Genomic DNA, 17,729 nt, shown 5'->3' with positions numbered 1-17,729 from the left:
CAGCACATTTAATAAGAAATGTCTGTCCAATGCAGTCTGCAGACAGGCTGTCTGTCTGTGTCAGCAAAGCTTTTTCAGTGCTTAATTATCATAAAGACATGCACTTTTCTTCTCTCTGGGAAATGGAGCAAGCTGTCAGATTTTCCTGTCTCATGTGCCTGTCCATGGGACAGCCCTGGTGGTGTTCATGGGTCGAAGCATAACTTGTCAAAAAGTGTTAACCTAAAAGGTACATCTATAGTCAAGTGGGTGAGCAGAGCAGGAAATGTGTGCTTTCACAGTGATATTTAAAAATCAGACCGCACAAACACAGTTCTAGTTTTTAAATTGAACAGGAAAAAAAAACAAAGCTTAATGTCTTAATGTCTCACTTCAAAATGAGCCAATACTCTAAAGCAAAATGTCTCAGTTCAAACAATTACGATTGAATTTGGTACCTCCTTCATTGTAGCCAGGAGATTAATTCTAATGATTTGGTATTATTTTTCTTGCACCACCACACAGGTCAAAATGTTCACTTGCCAATGCTTAGCCCATATGATAAGTCTGTGGATTAGTTTTTATTTTTCTAATTATCAAATTCTTATGAAAGGACCTTTCCCCTGGATGCTCCAGGCTCCTCCCACTGTCCAAAGACATCCAGATCAGGTTAATTGGTGGCTCTAAAATCGCCCGTAGATGTGATTATGAACGCAAATGGTTGTCTTGTTGACTGTGCCCGCCCTGTGATTGACTGGCGACATGTCCAGGGTGTGTACCAAGTGATCAAGTGACCAAGTGTGATACAAGCCGAATGTGAGCTGGGATCAGCTCCAGTCCCCTGTGCCGCTAGCCTGGATAAGTGTTCTAGCTAATGGAATGGATGCATTGTTGGCTTATTAGCTCTATTTAGTTTGTTGGTTTTGTAGAGGCTCTCTGGCATTAGGGACATGATGAATTACGATCGATACAAGAAGGGACGAAGCAGCAATCAAGGGGCAAAGATGAGTTGAATCTATAAAAAAAGGAGTTGACGTTAAATGACCACAAGATTGTGAGGCACAACTTCCCTCTGGCTTCAAAAGTCAGCTCAATGAATAGATATGAATGAAGCTTTCCTCACAATACCAATTATTTACTATCAGCTGTAATGAAGGGGATTGGTAGGGGACAAGAATAATCCTTGATTCATGGCCTGCAGTTAATATGTGATGGATATTTTCCCAGTTTCCTCCTCAGAACAGATGTCACTGTGAATATTGATTGGAGCATAGCCTTTCAAGTGGACCCCCTTCCACTGTACTTGTTGCATGAACTTTTCATGATGTTTCTGTCACTTTCAATCACCCATGCCGTGAAGTCTCCATGGTCCTCTGCAGCGTTTCCTAATCTTCTTTTACTTTTTATTTTCATTGTCAGTGTAGTCAGTATCCAGAGCTGAAAGCTAATGCAGTACTGAGTGATATTGGAACTGGGTCCATATGCTGAGAATAAGCCTCTTACACTAATAAAGTATACCATGCCAAGATGACTCCGATTCCCCACTTATTTATTTTCCGGAAAGGAGGGGAAAACAAAAGAAAAGAAATTACATGGGATTAAGGTCTTTAGAGTTTTTATTCATTTCAGAAGGGGAAGGACGGAGTGTTGAGGACGTTAGCGATGGCTGGAAACCATCTACATTTACATTATTTGCTATGGATTAATGTATTAAATGTTATGAAATATTAACTGCATTTCATTTATTCTCCGTTTCAGTGTTTCAGAGTCTTTGTATAATTATATCGTTAATGAGGTCAGGTAAGCATGCTTTGAGGGTTTTAGATTTTTCAGTACATATCTCAAATTATAATCGTTTAATACAAAATCTTAAAGAAAAGCATTGTGATGTAACAACGCAGTTTTTGCTCATTTCATTTTAGCTCTTGATCTTCATTCAAGAACCTTAAAACATCCTGTTTTTGTAATATTTTATTTTATCGAACAGTCTACAGCCATTCTAGCGGCTCTGTAAGTCTGTGTTTAGACTGCAGCAGTGCTTCGGGTATGCTGACATGGTCACAATGACAACATGCTGATGTAAAGCAGGTATAATGCTTGCCACATTTTACCATCTTATTTTAGCATGTTACTATGCTAATATTTGCTAATTACAGTTGAACAAAGTATAGCTCAGGCTGATGAGAGTGTCATTAGTTTGGCAGGTATTTAGTTATAAATTTAAGTATTGGACAAAGAAACATTTTTACCAGATAATGGCTCAAGATAAAAAAAAAAAAAAAAAGTTATGGGTTTTCCATAGTAATTAAAATCCAGAATGAATTGCAAATGTTTAAAAACACTGTGCTGGAGTGATGAACATACTGGGAGAATATACTGAAAAGGGTGATATACTGACAAGTGTTGCACTCCAGTAAACAGCCTGTGGATATCTGTACGGAACATTAAGAACATGTAAAAACAGACATTGTTCTGCCTACATGGTTATGCACCATTCATTGGAAATGAGGTTGTGAAGAACTCTCTCTTGAATGTAGCTATAAACCTCCTTCGAATTCTTTATCAAGTTTGGAAAATTCACTTTGTGCTGTAAGTATCTCTCAGTGTATAATTTTGTCAAGTCTGTCATCTGACAGAAATTGGGTCAGCATAAAAAGTTAAAAGTGATTTTTAAACTGTAAGGAATAATCCTTAAAAATGACTATGTGAAAATGAAATATCCAGATTTAGAAAATGTTTGTTTTGGGTGGTATTTGCTGTGTCACAAACACCACCACAGTGGGATATTTGTAATCACATTTGTTATGGTGACTGTCCAACAATCTGAGTTATAGTTATCCACATGCACATTTGTCTCATGAGAAACAAAGTACTTGACCTGTGATCAAGTACATCCACAGTCAGCCCCTTATTGTGTCATAGGTCAGAAAGCCAGTTAAAATGAACATGTCGGACACAGCTGGGGCATGACGCCTTACAGTGAGGCACTGATTTATATCCAGTGACAGGGGACCCAACTCAGCATGCCAATGGCATTACCATCATTAATCAGGCGAGACACAGCCATGCCCACAGGAAATTAATTAACTCTTAAAAATCAGCATAGGCTCATTATTTATAGTGGCTAATTTATTGCCGGATTGTGCATGTCTGCGAACCCACATTCATAGATGAAGAGGGAAATTCATGTGCTAAGAAGTGAAAGAAAGAGGATGGCAGTGGAGACAGATGAACAGAGAGAATAAAAAACCAGTGCTTTCTAAAACAGTCAATGCCAATATAGTGATTTTAATTAGTGTAGGAATTTTCAGCTTTGACTAAGTCCCAGTGCTCCAGATGAGCAGTTTTAGTAGCTTAGAGCACACTCCTAAACGTCTGTCCGTGACATGGATGAGTGCAAACACAGGACTTTATGAAATGCCACCACCTCTTTTAAAATAGAGTTGCTCTACTTGTTGGCTCCTAGCCATGACACTGTAATAGCCAATAAAATGCTGTAGATTCGATCCCCATGCAGGTCTTATTTCAAAATCATTTGGACAATAGTTTTCTCCCCATATATAAAGAGGGAGCTGCTACTGTTTCAAGGAATGGGTTTAGTGAAAAGTTATGGAGTGGCTAGCCACAGTCTGTGCCACTTTTGGACCCATTGTGTGTTCAGCTTAATCCAGTGACTCTTTCTGGAATCCACTCTTTCTGGAACCACATGTAGCCCATATTGGCAAAGGCTAAGTCCTGCCATTTCTGTCTTATTTCCCCTCTTACCTTTTGCTCGCTTCAAACCACCCTGTGGACTTAACGAGATTATAAAGAATATTTAAAAGATATGCTTTTCACTTTTTTTTCCCACTCTCACTTTTAGGGGATTGTAAATGATAAACAAATACTTGACCCTGGCAAGTCGTGGACATTCTCTGTATTAAGAGACCAAAAGAGCATTAGCATTTCATCATATTAAGTGCAGGAGTGAGGGTACATTTCAACCAGATTAGGAATATTTTAATGTGTTCATAAAACTGTCATATTGAGTACATTTACTATATATGCATAAAATACATACATAAAAATTGCATTGCTAAATGAGCACACAGGTGTGGAAGGAATTCTATGAAGATGGGTTTGGGTAGTGGAGAGGTTTGATGTGTCAATACAGTACAATGATGTCTGGATTATATCCTTTTTTTGGCATACTCCATTAGTGTCAACCATGAACACTGTCCTCATTTGACAAAAGAAAAGTAGTGATGACCGGAGAGATGGGGGGAGGGGGGGCGGGAAGACAGCCAGGGCAGTTTGTTGTCAGCTCAAACTAAATTTTCTTTGAAAAGGAAACCTACACTGAGCTTCACATTGTCAACAAACATGACTGTGGGAGTAGGAGGAGATAAGAGGGGGTGAGCGCACTGGTCACAAAGAGCCAACAGATCCAAGGTTAACATGGTAATGGACAAGTAAATGTTAGACGCCCATTTATTCAGCTGTTGAAAATGAAATGCACAACTGCAAGTAACAAACAACTCTAACAACAGACACTGAAAAAGAACCAGGAGATCTGGTACCTTTTCAACTATTTCAAGAAGACGCCTGAAAAGAAATGAATCAAGTGACTGCAAGCTTGCAGCAGAGGTTGTGCCCCAGAACCAGCAGCCCTGGGAGACATTGAACGGAGACTGCCAGCAATTACTTCTCATCATGAATGTTGTCGCAGAGATTTATGAAACATGCCAATGAAAAATGACACAATAATAAAACAATGGTAATTCGGGCTCAGTAAACATTTTTCTCAGCTTGCAAAATGGCAGCCACCTGGCAAGCTTTAAATAGAAAGTACCTATGAAGCTACTGTTTTGATGATACATTTTGATTAATTGTCCAAACCAAAAGAGGCACTTTACCTAAATACCTGCAACTGAATGGGGTGAAGCATATAGTGCAAAAAAAATGGAGGATGTGTGGATCTAAGGGCATTTTAGCATTGTTCTTCTAATAATTTGAATAAGAGCCTAATCAGAATAAAACTACCTCATGATCTGAGAGACATTTCATTCTTTTTTTTAAATATGTGGTTTAGATTAATTATAAATTCATTCATTCATTCTGATTACTCTGTATTTTTGGAAAGAATATAATTTTTTGAAGAGGTGATATTTACACAGATCTAAACAGTAGATTGGGGGATGATGTTCTGAAATTAGAAAATGTTGCTTCAGCACGCAAAGTACAGCAGTAAACCGGTAATAGTGTCAAGCATTCAATGCAGGCCCATCTTTTTCAGAAGCTTCACCAAGATGAAGTGCTTAGTTTGGTGTATTGTGCATATTAGACCTGTAATGATGTCTCTCTATCCAGCACACTAATGCTGCTTTGCCGCAGGCTTGACATGGAAGTCATTAAAGAATGCACTTTTATAGTGGCCATTCTGTTATAGGCTACAGAGCCAGAGCGTAGTGTCTCATGATCCATCTCTTGATTTAGACTGATTAAGACCTTCACGTATGTCACCACAAAGTCTGTGCCAGGCAGAAGCTGGATCCTGCAAGCAGCTGGCGAGGTGTCAAGCTCATCATGTCAAGCTAAATCAATTTCCGTTAAGATGAAAATAGACTGATTTTCCTTTACCTCTGCATACGATTTCAGTGCCAGTACTATGACAAAATTCATTAAGGTGCAAAAGAACTGCCTGAGGGACACAGCAGCTACCTAGGGCTTGTGCCAAGACCTGAATGGCTGGCTTAGACTTGTCAACATGTATGGATTTGGCTGAAAGATTAAGGTAAGGAATCAGCATGGAATTACCCAGATCTACCTAACATAGCAGTGGAAACATATTATCACTGGAAGGGGCTAACATGGCTGTAAAGCAACCCCCTCTGATTGTGCATCGAGGACAAACAACCTAAAGGTGCAACTTCAACTTCACTTGATGTATATATACAGTAAGTACAACTCAAAAGCAGAGAGAGAATACCGAAGAAGCAAGTAATTGAGATGCAGACAGGGAGCCCGCTGAGTCAAGACTTTGCCACAGAATCCTCAATGGTATACGCAATTACAAGAGTAGAACTTGATTTCTATTCTTGAAGCTATGTCAGGGCGAGGCTAGTGAGCAGAGGCTTAAGTCCAGCAAGAGAAAGGCAATATGATAGAAAGAGGCTTGAACCAAGTGGGAGCTGGCTGTGGACAGAGACATCCCATGTGGCGACCCTTGACAGGCATGACCCAATATATATCAAATCCAGGACCAAGCTATTTGCAATTTTATCCTCCTCCTCACTGCATGCAGAGATATGGAAGGCTCCCACATGAATTCCGACTATAAATTCATCCTTGACCAGTGTGTTTTCAGTTGGGCACACTTAACACATCATGGTCTGCTGTTACAAGGCCATCACTGTTGGTGAAGGCCATTACTGCTGGCCCCGGAATCACGACTCACACAGGGCTATCGCCGAAACCATCCAGCAGGTTGAGATCAGTCTGACCAGGACAATACAGCCCATAAACCAGGCTGCCAGTTTCATTCAAACCTTAAGCCAAAAGCTGTGTGAACCACCAAGCTTCGGTTAACTCGAACTTTATATAGTTGTTTCCTATCGATTCCTCACCACAACAGTAGCTTAAGTAGACAAACTCTGCAACAGCCTTTCACTGGGACAGATAGAAATTCAAAGGGAAAATCTTTTTGGCCACAAAACCATGATAAATCTATAATCCCCTGCGTGAATGCTTTTCAGGCTCAGGTCCAGTGATTCAGTGCAGTATGATTCAAGCAACCAGTAATACTTCATTATGAAAATTAAATAAGACTTGTATATCTCTTTACAGCAACAATCTAGTCAATGGAAAAAAGAAAAAAAATTGCTTATTGTGATGTGTTACCTGGTTCATACCATCATTCAATCACTGAGCTTTTTGTTGGGTTTATGACATTTGAATGAATACACTCTTATCCTCTCTACAACCAACGGTCCAACTGCAGAAAACACTTCTTTTACACCCCATTGCTTTCCAGGCATGTGCAACACTTGTTAAAGCTGATTGGCATCAGATATTTTCAGTGGGACCTTGTGCAAATCAAATTAACTGCGGTTGGGCTCATTTACATCTATAGTCCTGGTAAACGCTGCACTGAATTGAAAAATGTTTGTGATGCAAATGTTTCACCACAGATGGTTATTTGCAGTAGGCAAAATAAATGTCCAGAATGTACAGAAAGAAAACTACATTGGTTCTTAATCGGTCCACATTACACATCTGAAGGGCATAAGCATTGTTTGTTGGTAGTCACATGCACATCAGAGGAAGCTGGTCTATAGAGGCTGGAGGTTGCTCCTCCTCTATTTTTGAGACCAAGAGGGAGATCAAAATATTAAGGGTAATGGGTTGAAATAAACTGTTACCAAATCTCTTTTATAAAATTATAAAATGTATTAAATTATTTTACTCTCCTCATTGAAAAAAAATCCATTATTGAAATTCTTTTTAAATGCTTTTAAATTATAAGAATGCTTTAACAGAAACACCTGCAGGGCAGGCAAGACGGGAATGAGCAGTCTGTGTGAAGTGGTGATAGGGGGCAGAGGACAGGATCTGACTGTTCTCCCATAGGTTTGAACCTCTTATATCAATTTAAGGTAACTCATTTTTCTTCATGCTTATCTGTTGTTGGCCAAAACATGTAAAATAATTCTCCAAGGGATGGCATCTTCCCCAACCAGTGGGAGGCTGTGGGTCGTTCCTCAATCGGAAGGTCGGTGGTTCGATCCCTGGCTATGTGCCAGTCAAAGTGTCCTTAAGCAAGACACTGAACCCCAACTTGCTCCTGAAGCATAGCTTCAGTGTGTGAATGTGAATGTGTGTGAAAGAATAGTGTCTTCCAACTTAGATTCCTCCTGAATGAATGATGTGTGAATGGGTGAATGAGGATGTGATGTAAAAGCGCTTTGAGTGGTCGAAATGACTAGAAAGGTGCTGTACAAATACAGACCATTTACCATTTAACCAATCAGCAACCAGAATATATTATTGACATCATGTCAGTCAATGATGCAAAAGTTAGCTTGTTGTGCGACCCTGACGGACTGTAAAGCAAACAGCGAGGATAGATCTGGACTGGGGAGGGCGCGGCAGCAGCAGGACACTGCCAGAGAGAGGATGCTGACGCAGCCTTGGGCCCCCCGCTGCCTCAGCTGTCTGGGCTGGACCCATAGCGGGACCATGGTGTGCGTGCAGTGGCCCAACATGCTGCTGCACTCCTCCTCTCCTAGTACTGGATCCTGATAGGGATGACAGGCTGCTGCATTGGTTGAACGGCATGGATGATGTTGATGTTGGATGATGTAACTTACTGGGCGCTGCGTCACCCCGCTTTGGACTGGACAGGCCTCTAGTGACACGTGCATTCACACAAGCCTCGTTCCCATCCAGAGCCTACAGTGATTGTTTTTAAGAAATCTTAGCTATTGTTTGATTATTCATTGAACATAAGAAAGCTGAACTAGTGTAATAACATGATGCCATGGGTTGCTTTTCCTCATACATGTTTGCAGATTTTTTATTTTGTCTTGCCTTGGCCCAGTATTGACATGAATGCTGTAGTTGCAGTTTAAAATCACTGCTAATGTATTCTGCCCTCACTATTTGACCGAGGTCTCAATTGAAGAGGCCAAAACAAAGGATTAGTAAATCTTAATGTGTGTACTATTACACCCAAGTCTCCCACTTTGGTACTGGCAGACAACCCCCATCGGTGGACACGCCTTACATGTGAAATCAGAATAGGTCTTGTTAATGGGATTGTAGTGTTTCAGAAGAAGCCTATACACTAAACACTCAGCAGATAAGGGGACTGTTTATCCTGTTAATGTGTCACTTTAAATACATTAGGAGTGGGAGGGCTCCTGATTTTTTTTTTTTTGGCACTCTGCCTCACTAATCCTGAAGAGGGTAGGGGACAAATCATTTGAAGATCCACCCATAAATTGCACTTTAACTGGTTTTTAGTGGAATAATGATGCTAAAAACATGAAATTATATTTTGACTTAATTGCACAATAAAATCTACAAAGAAGCAAATTTTCAAATATTGATTTTACATGATGTAAAATGAAGTTGACCTTGACCAACAATGGAGGCATGCACACACACACACACACACACACATGCATACATAGGCGTATGTAAACAAGCAAATGCACATGCACACAGACACATTAATGATGATACACTCAACAGAATATCTTCACTGCTAATGAGAGATAATCCAGGTCCCACTGTGCCACAGTGGGACCAGTGGCATGCTGCTATTTATTTATTCTATTTACACTGTCACAACAGGTTCCCAGAGGTCTGTTTGTCCCACTACAAAACAAATGGTACTCTACCTGCCATTGCAAGACGATGTTTAGCAATATTTGTCGATATGAATATGTTTGTTTGAATATATTTGCAAGCTGCATTATGTGGCTGTGACTTTCACATAAGTTATTGTATGTTTATAAAAAAGGATGAAATATCTTCTTTCCTTAAGGCACTCACTGCGACTTCCTAATTCTGTTACTGCCACGCCTTGGTTGTGCATTCTGAAGTCATAAGTCACCTTCTCCTTCATGCTGGGAGGCTCACTGGTGGTGTCTCTGAAAATATGATTGGTTTTCTGTAGGAGGCGGTCAGTGCGCAGTCCAACAGCTGCCGCTGTGATTGAGCACAGTAGGAGCTAGCGTGGGTGTGGACATCAGCGATAAGGCCTGAGTAGCCCTGGCAGGGTCTCTCGTTAGCAGGAGATCCTTCAGAGGACCTCGCTAAGAACTAAGGACAGAGTTGGTCTCACTGTCTTGCTGCTGATATTAACTAGAATGGCTGTTTTCTTTGTTGCACACTGTTTGCAGATGTAACAATCATACAGAGACTATACTGCATAAGTCACTGTAAATAGGTATAGGATAGTGTGGCAGTAACTAATTCAGAAACAGGTTTAAATAAGTTAGTTAGTGCCTTGATATAAAACACATGTAATCATCAGAGAAAATGGCATAAACTCTTTTTGAACATCTTTTTGATTATCATTCATGAACTACTGTAATTTAGTGGCTAGTCAGATTATCAGTGGTGGGGTCCTAGTTATACATTTAATCTTGAGAAATGGCAGGTGCAAAAGTGGTTAAAGTGGCATCTGCCGTGGGGAGCATGTGGGGATGTGAGGTGAAAATTGGGTCTAGAGAAACAGGTGTTGAGTCATCAGAATTGGATCCTACAGTGCTGATTGAGCCAGGAAGTCTAGCTACAGTCTACAGCACGTGGAAGTCTGAATGGAGGAGGGAAAACACTCAAAGCACTTTCTTATCTTTGCTTGTTTATGTTAATTTCACAAAGTGAATGTTCGATAGACATCCCAGTACTAGATTATTAGTATAGATTATTAATCAATCTCCAATAAAGATGGACGTCTTAAAATCACTTTTCATGCGACCCTCCTGTCATTCCATGTATTTATCCATACAATTTAAAACCAGAAATGAAACACCACAGAAGTAAAAGGACAATTTTTTTTCCAAAGCATACTACGGTTAATAAGATTTTTGATATAGCTTGCTCACAGTCACTGGATTTAAATAGTTTAATTTTGTTCAGAAAATCTGAATAAAACTTGCTTGACATTGGTGGACCATTCCATTGGCTAAAATGCATGTTTGCAATGCAATGGAAAACATACCGTACCTGACTTCTCATTGGCTTGTTGTAGAGGACTTTGTCCTTTTTAGTATTTAGCACCTGTCAGGTATTAGGTATTAAGCTCTAAATTGGAAAACCTAATTCAGCTTTATAAGAACCATGGAAGGAGGAATCATGGAGCTTCATTCCTGTTGTTTATTACTGAAATCCAGAATATCTAAATTTGCACAAAAATATGGGGCTAAGCTTCATAAAAGACTGTTGTCATGCTGCAAAATATAATCGCACAATAATTTTTGTGCACAGCAGGAAGTTGGTCTATTTTCATATCTTATTTTCTTAAGCTTCGTGGGGACCAAATGTTTGGATGTGTTTTCACTTCTTTTGGGCATGTGATAATATTTCAGTTCATCTTTCTATTGTACATCAAAGAATTCTACCAAAATTGCCTCTCTCTTCTTCCAAATGAACTTGGGTGTGGCTCATTGATTAATACTGGAGCTGATCTTTTCAACAGAAGCACACACACACACACACACACACACACACACACACTATACTAAATATTCCACTGTGTGTCAGCCCTGTGTAGATAACACTCTAAGACCTCATGAAAAAGTCACACACACACAAAAACAAAGAGTCTCGATACATTTTTAATTGTATTCATTTTCATTGGTCTTTATGTGAATGCCAGCTATTTCATTAGTGTTTGTGATGAGACATTTGGGTGGCATTTAGTTGCATGGGTGTTAAATTGGGAAGTGGAAGCCTGCATGCCTTTTTGTAGCTCATTCGTATTTGCCTTAATATTCCATAGCTCCTATCAGGTCATTAAGAACGGTACTAGAACAATTAGCGTTTTGGGAATGAGAGGATATGACATTAAGACCATTAAGTCGCTAATCAAGGATGCTTTTTTTTCTCCTACCTGTTTGTTTTGCTGCCAAAGAGCAGGCACCTGACAGTAGTGTGAAGTCAAAAACTGAAAAGATGTAGAATTTGCCTTTGTCACATCTGACAGAGACATTTTGCGGCAGAATTTGAATGTCTAGAAGGTATGCTAATATTTTTGAACACTTTTGATGAGTGTCAGACTGATAAATCCCCTTGCCTTTCCTGTCTCTTCCTCTCTGTCTGCTTGTCTCTCTTGCTCGCATACCTCTTTCACCTCTCCTTTTTGGTTCTTGCTTTCATTTCGGGCTAAGGTATTTGAAACCATTGAGTCCATCCTTATTCTCCCATATGAATTAGTGAATATTCATCTGTCTATTGTGTTGTCACAAGACATCCACACTATAGGCATCCTGAACTATGCGAGATGCAGTCACGGGAGGACAGACGTATTATGCCACATATGTAATGACAGGCAGCAAAGTGTCTTTAGGGTGCCAGCTTTCATCATAGTAAATGTTGATGACATGGGCTTGCTGCCGAGCTGACAAACTGTCATGAGCTGTCAGGCTTGCACAATCACTTAACTCTGTACTGCTATGATCACCTTTAATCTGATGAATGCCAACCTTGTGGTAACGTGAGGTTTTGTGTAGGCAGGCAAAGGACTCTGAATGTACGTGCATGCATATGTTTGCCAGCTCCTGTACAGTAGTTTGAACCTAGTCAGTCAGTGTCAACACACAGCCTGCTATATGTTGGCATATTTGTCATGATTTTGACTATATTGCATCAAAATAACTGATAATGAGAGTAATGTGTGCTGTTTTTGCTTTTTTAATACATGATGATGAATTATTATTATTATTATTATTATTATTATTATTATTATTATTATTGTTATTATTATTATTATTATTATTACAGTACACAATGCCAAGGACAGTTTTCATAAAGACCACAAGTTGAGTATCTCCAAACACTGACTACCCTCTCCCAAGCCAGCATTGAGGGTTGAATTGAAGATGTATTCAGGTAATACATTTTGGAGATGGTCCATTGACACTAAATTAAATTTTGACTCTGCGGGCTCGTAGAATTTCTGAGACATTCATTTCAAATGAGTGCCAGCTGTGATTCAGAAAATATACCCACATCCCAGTGAAATCACCATGGGTACCTTGACAGTGTTACAGGCATTTTTCATGATCAGTGAAGCAGCTTCAGGATTTGTCTCTGGATGACATCATTACCAGTCTTTTCCCTCTTGTTCAGCATAAGGAACTGCTAATCCTCACTAATTCAAACACTCAAGTGTTGGAACTGCAAATGTATATCAAATTTTAGGCTGGATTTTACTTTTAACAAGCTGATTAATAACTAATCATCAATAAATTATAATTGATTTATTAATGATTAATGAATAAACAACAAACAAATAAATCAAATAAATCCTACAAATAAACTACCTACAGTAGTTTGGTCATTTTCACTATGCTATCAATGTCTTTGTATGCATAATCACAAAGGCTCTTGCTTAACTGGGGCCAGCATAAACAAACTGTAAATAAAACACTGACATATTATCTCCCAATGAAGATAATATTGCAAATGTGTTAAAAAAAAAAAAAAAAAGAAAAAGAGTTGTTTATTTACACATCTAGCAGATTCGGAGTAATATTGGCTTCCATTTGGAGTTTGTCAGCCTGATAAATTTAAGTACAATATTTTTGTTTGGTCTCCACCACCTCCTGAGGGAAACTGTTAATTTCTCTGGTGTTTGGTACAGGACAGGTGTTGTACAGTGGGTTTTTAGAGCTTGCGTGCTGAAAACAGCTGTCTCTTGTGAAAAGAAACAATAATAATAATAACAAGATTGCAGTCAGATCAGATTTGCTCAGTACGCTGAAATTTGGTACGGTGATCGATGTCTGTACAAAGGAAGGCAAACAACCACCTGGTTGAAGGTGAGACAGCTGACTTTGTTAACGCACGGTACTGCTTGTTGTTGGTTCCGTGGACAGTGCTTTGCTAATCAGGGTGGTGTGCGTTTAATTTCACTGAGCAACTTCCAGCTGCTAATGTTAGTGCGTGTAACTCGGTGTGATGGAGATGGCAGACTGGATTTGGAAAAATACAGCATTTTGTTAAGATTTATCTGTAAAAACTTCCAACAGATGTATCTCCCCTGATGTTCCCATGTAGCTGATTTAATTGCACTGATTAAATCCTGAATTGAGCATGAAGGCGTTTAGGAGTAAAACTTTGTATTTTGTGTTTTTGCAGTCAATAGGGTTTTTTTGTTTTTATGGCAAGCAACCTGAATTTAAGAAGTTTTCAGGGTTAGAGTTGTCTCCACTATGTGGTGCCTCCCCAGACCTTCGTGTTTTTACTCCGTGGTTGTGGGCAACCTCATCTTATCAAGTATCCAACTCGGAGAGACTGCGCTAAGTGGAGACCACTCTTGCTCAAGGCAAAATTTAAAGAATGTGAAAAATACAGTACAAGCTCAGCAACTCGTATTAAACTCGACACTTCTATCCAAACATTACAAATGATGAAGACAAAAGATCTTAAAAGAGAAACAGATAAAAGAAAAGGGATAAAGGAAAACACAGCGAGACACAGAGAGAGCACTTATACGATCACAACCTGTTGTAATGAGATTTCTGCTGACATTGAGTGTTCAATAGATTTCACACATCTTCAGGCAAAGCAAAAGCGTAAGAAGGCTTTATCAAGGATTTGGACCAAACTTTCAATATTTCCATTCTTACCGTTGTGCAAACTTCATGAAAAGTGAAAAGGGAGGTTTTCACATTGATTTTTACAGCTTCTTTGTTTTAGGTACATTTTTATTTCATCCAGTAACTAACGAAAGATAAGTGAATAATGTGATAGCCATAATGTCTTCTCGTCTGTCTCCTACTGGAGATCAATGGCCGCAATGCTGATAATCCGGAAGAAAAACACTTCAAATGAGCTGTTTTACCCTGTATGGATCCAAGCATAATGACGTGTCACCGTTTCTTTGTGATCCATACAGTAAACGGAGGCAGTTTTTCCCCCCGCATTCTACGGAATGTTCACTATGGCATTCCTTTGGGTTATCCTTGGACTTTGCTGACACCCTTGCTGAGAGCAGTCACGCGCATATAGTAGATACATACACACATCCATGCACATATACACATTAATAATGTTTCTCCTAATGAATTACAAGCAGACCTTGAGGCCATACACCTATATCCCAGTAAAGTCTGGCTTGGTGCCCAATGACAAGCCTCAGTACAAAAGGCGAGGACAAATACACACACACACACACACACACACACACAATCCTTTTGTCTTTAAATAGCATGCTTACTGAGCTTCCTCATCTACATAACAATCGTCCAAAGGCAGGTAACAGCCCTAGCATCGCTATTACTGTCCATCCATCCTGCATGTGATTGCTTCTGTTACTGCAAGACTTCACATGAAAATCACTTTTAATTTCGATCAAACCATGTGTCAGTATTGTGCATAATCAGAGTTATTTAAAGCCTGAATCTGAAATGCACATAAAGCACAAGAGCAAAGTTCCAAGGTAAATTTGACAGGAGCTTGATAAGCTCTGTTTAAAACCATAACAGATGGCACGAGGCACCTCACTGTTGGCCCAGCAGACAAAGCGTTATCTCCTGTCAAGGTGAAAGGTCAAGCAGTGTGTCTTCAGCCTGCAGATTAAACATAAAGAGTTGAATAGCCAGCAGTTATGGCATTTAAGAATTTCACACCCTACAAAATTTTATCATAAGCTGTAGTCAGCAAAAGTATAGAACACCTCCCCATTGCAAGAGGGAGGATGTTTAAAGTGTACATTCAGCGGGGGTTTCAGAAGAGACTTGAGAGAATGTGTACATTGTCTTACTGCTGAAATAATCAATATTCTATAGTCAGAATTCAAATTGTTTCACAGCAATGTTCATTATTGATTATTCATGTCATTAATTTATCTCTAAACAATATTTGTCAGTTCCTGTTTTGCAGATGTGAGGATTTTGTGCCTTGTGCCTTTTGAACCAGATACAAATCTTTTTACTTTCAGGCTGTTGATCATACAAATGATCTGAAAACACCACCATGAAATGGACGTTGTGCTGGTCCTTCTCACTATTTTCTGACATTTTGTTAACTAAAGAATTACTTGATGAATTTAAAAAAGAAATGATATTTGGATCAGTTAGGGAAAAAGATAAGAAAAAGATAATACTTGGTAATTGCAGTCCTACATTGACTACATATAAGTAAGGTTACCTACTAGATAATGGAGCATTATTATGTTTATATACCTTATATATCATTAGTTGTGTCATTTTTCTGCTGGGATGTCTGTTCAACATGCTCTCCCCCTGCACCCGAGGAGCCATGGCACTATTGAGCATAGCTCACATAACCCTCCCCTGCCGTCCATGTCCTCTGACCCAGAGTCAGTGGGTTAATAACCAGCTGCACTGAAAGCCATTTGTCATTTGCTACCTGCCACTGATAGGAGATGTCAGCAGATGTCTATGCCCTTGTCACCCAGCCACATGACAAATACTGTATCAAGCCTTGCAATCTGAGGCTCCCTGAGGCTTCTCAGTACTCCTCTACTGAACAACAACTCCCACTTCATAGCATCAGATCCATGATCCATATCGAGATAAAACTGGTGATCCCCATGCTCCTTTTCATCTCCTGTTTCCATTGCCCCATAAACCCCCCCCGTTTTGCACGTGTTTCACTCTCCTTTGCTTTTAAATGTTTCCAGCTTTCCTTTGATGTTGGAAACTTAATGCCAGCACTGGCCTGGAGCTAATGGTTTTATATTGGTAGAAAATGTAGGATGATTTATGCAGATAGGAGGAGGACATTGAACGGTGAGACAGCATTTCTCCTACTGCTTTGGACGTATGAATTTAATCGAGCTTGATAAATCTTGGCTTCTCATTTGTAGAGTGTCTGTGTCTACATTTCTTGCCTGACAAGAAAAAGAGGAGGGTAAACAAAGGGATATTAACAGGAATAAGTCTTTCCCATCTGTGCCTCATTTTGTCTATAATTGAAGTGCTGTATTGATTGTGGTGGCTGGAACATTTGTGATGCTTGCCACTTATTAATTTCAAATTTGGACAAATCTCTGACTAATACCATGGGTGAAAAAAGTTGCCATCATAAAGATTTCATCATAGCAGCTCAGCAATGCATTGGCTTGACAGTAATTGTTACTAAGCCAATTGCACAAATGCACAAAATTATGACAGCCTACTAAGTCTGTCCAGCTGTTGAAGAGTTTGGGTTTCTAGTTGCAGCACAGTTTTGATCTGCACTGAGACAGAGCACTGTACTGGAATACTAATGAATCACATTTGAACTTTGGTTCATTCTTCACAGGCTATTTAGATATATTTTTCTTTTTAACTCTCACAAAAGATTTGGACAATATCTATTTCAGCATATGCAGTTTAGATTTTGATTTCTCATGAATTAATGTTGATCTCACAAAACCTTTTTTCACTCTCTGTGTTCCCTGCAGAGATGTCGGGCACGGGAGAAGATATTTCTCAAGTACACTGGAAGCAGCAGTGGTTGGAAAATGGGACGCTGTACTTCCATGTGTCCATGACTGAGTCGGAGCTTCTAGCTCAGACAACGCAACCAACAGCCCGGGAGCCTGCTCATGTCCTGCATGAACACATGCATCTGCTGCATATCTCAGTTATGGTGAGTAATGAAGCCTAAAAAACGTTTTTTTTTTATATACATAGAATTGCATATGAATGCATGTGTACAATTGCAAATATGGGCAGAAACACACCACTGATGACAATCATTTTTGGGTAAGTCTAACAGTCTCTATGCGGTCATCCACAGCATCATGTGTGGCTGGTGTTTGCTGATATTTTGGCTTTGTTTATGATTATCCTTTTCATGGCGTGTCATAGCTTTTGATTCTCCAAAAGAAGTGTCATATCGTGTCATTCTAGTCTGTATAGAGAACTATCTTCCCATTTGGTGGTTGTCATATGAACCTTTCTAAAGCTTAAATCAGGCCTCGCCAGAGTTGCACAGCAAATGTCATCCACAAATAGATATGGGTCGGTTTCCAGTTTTGCCAGTCTTGCTCGGTGTACAAACTTTAACCCTGGTTTTATGCAGAC

The 17,729-nt window shown here is 39.5% G+C and overlaps 1 protein-coding gene across 1 annotated transcript in view; it reads left to right on the top strand.

Annotated features, from left to right (window-relative positions):
* The window catches only part of LOC139218828 (astrotactin-2-like), a 251,718-nt gene that overhangs the window by 25,279 nt on the left and 208,710 nt on the right, over window positions 1-17,729 (top strand). Inside the window, exon 2 of the mRNA XM_070850535.1 lies at window positions 17,105-17,292. Within this exon, the coding sequence (XP_070706636.1) occupies window positions 17,105-17,292 (188 nt within the window). The remainder of the gene's footprint in view (window positions 1-17,104; window positions 17,293-17,729) is intronic.

The sequence above is a fragment of the Pempheris klunzingeri genome, chromosome 19 (genome assembly GCF_042242105.1).
Source record: "Pempheris klunzingeri isolate RE-2024b chromosome 19, fPemKlu1.hap1, whole genome shotgun sequence".
Classification (NCBI taxonomy): domain Eukaryota; kingdom Metazoa; phylum Chordata; class Actinopteri; order Acropomatiformes; family Pempheridae; genus Pempheris; species Pempheris klunzingeri.
The sequence above is the reverse complement of the archived record's forward strand: the minus strand, read 5'-3'. Positions and strand labels throughout refer to the sequence as shown.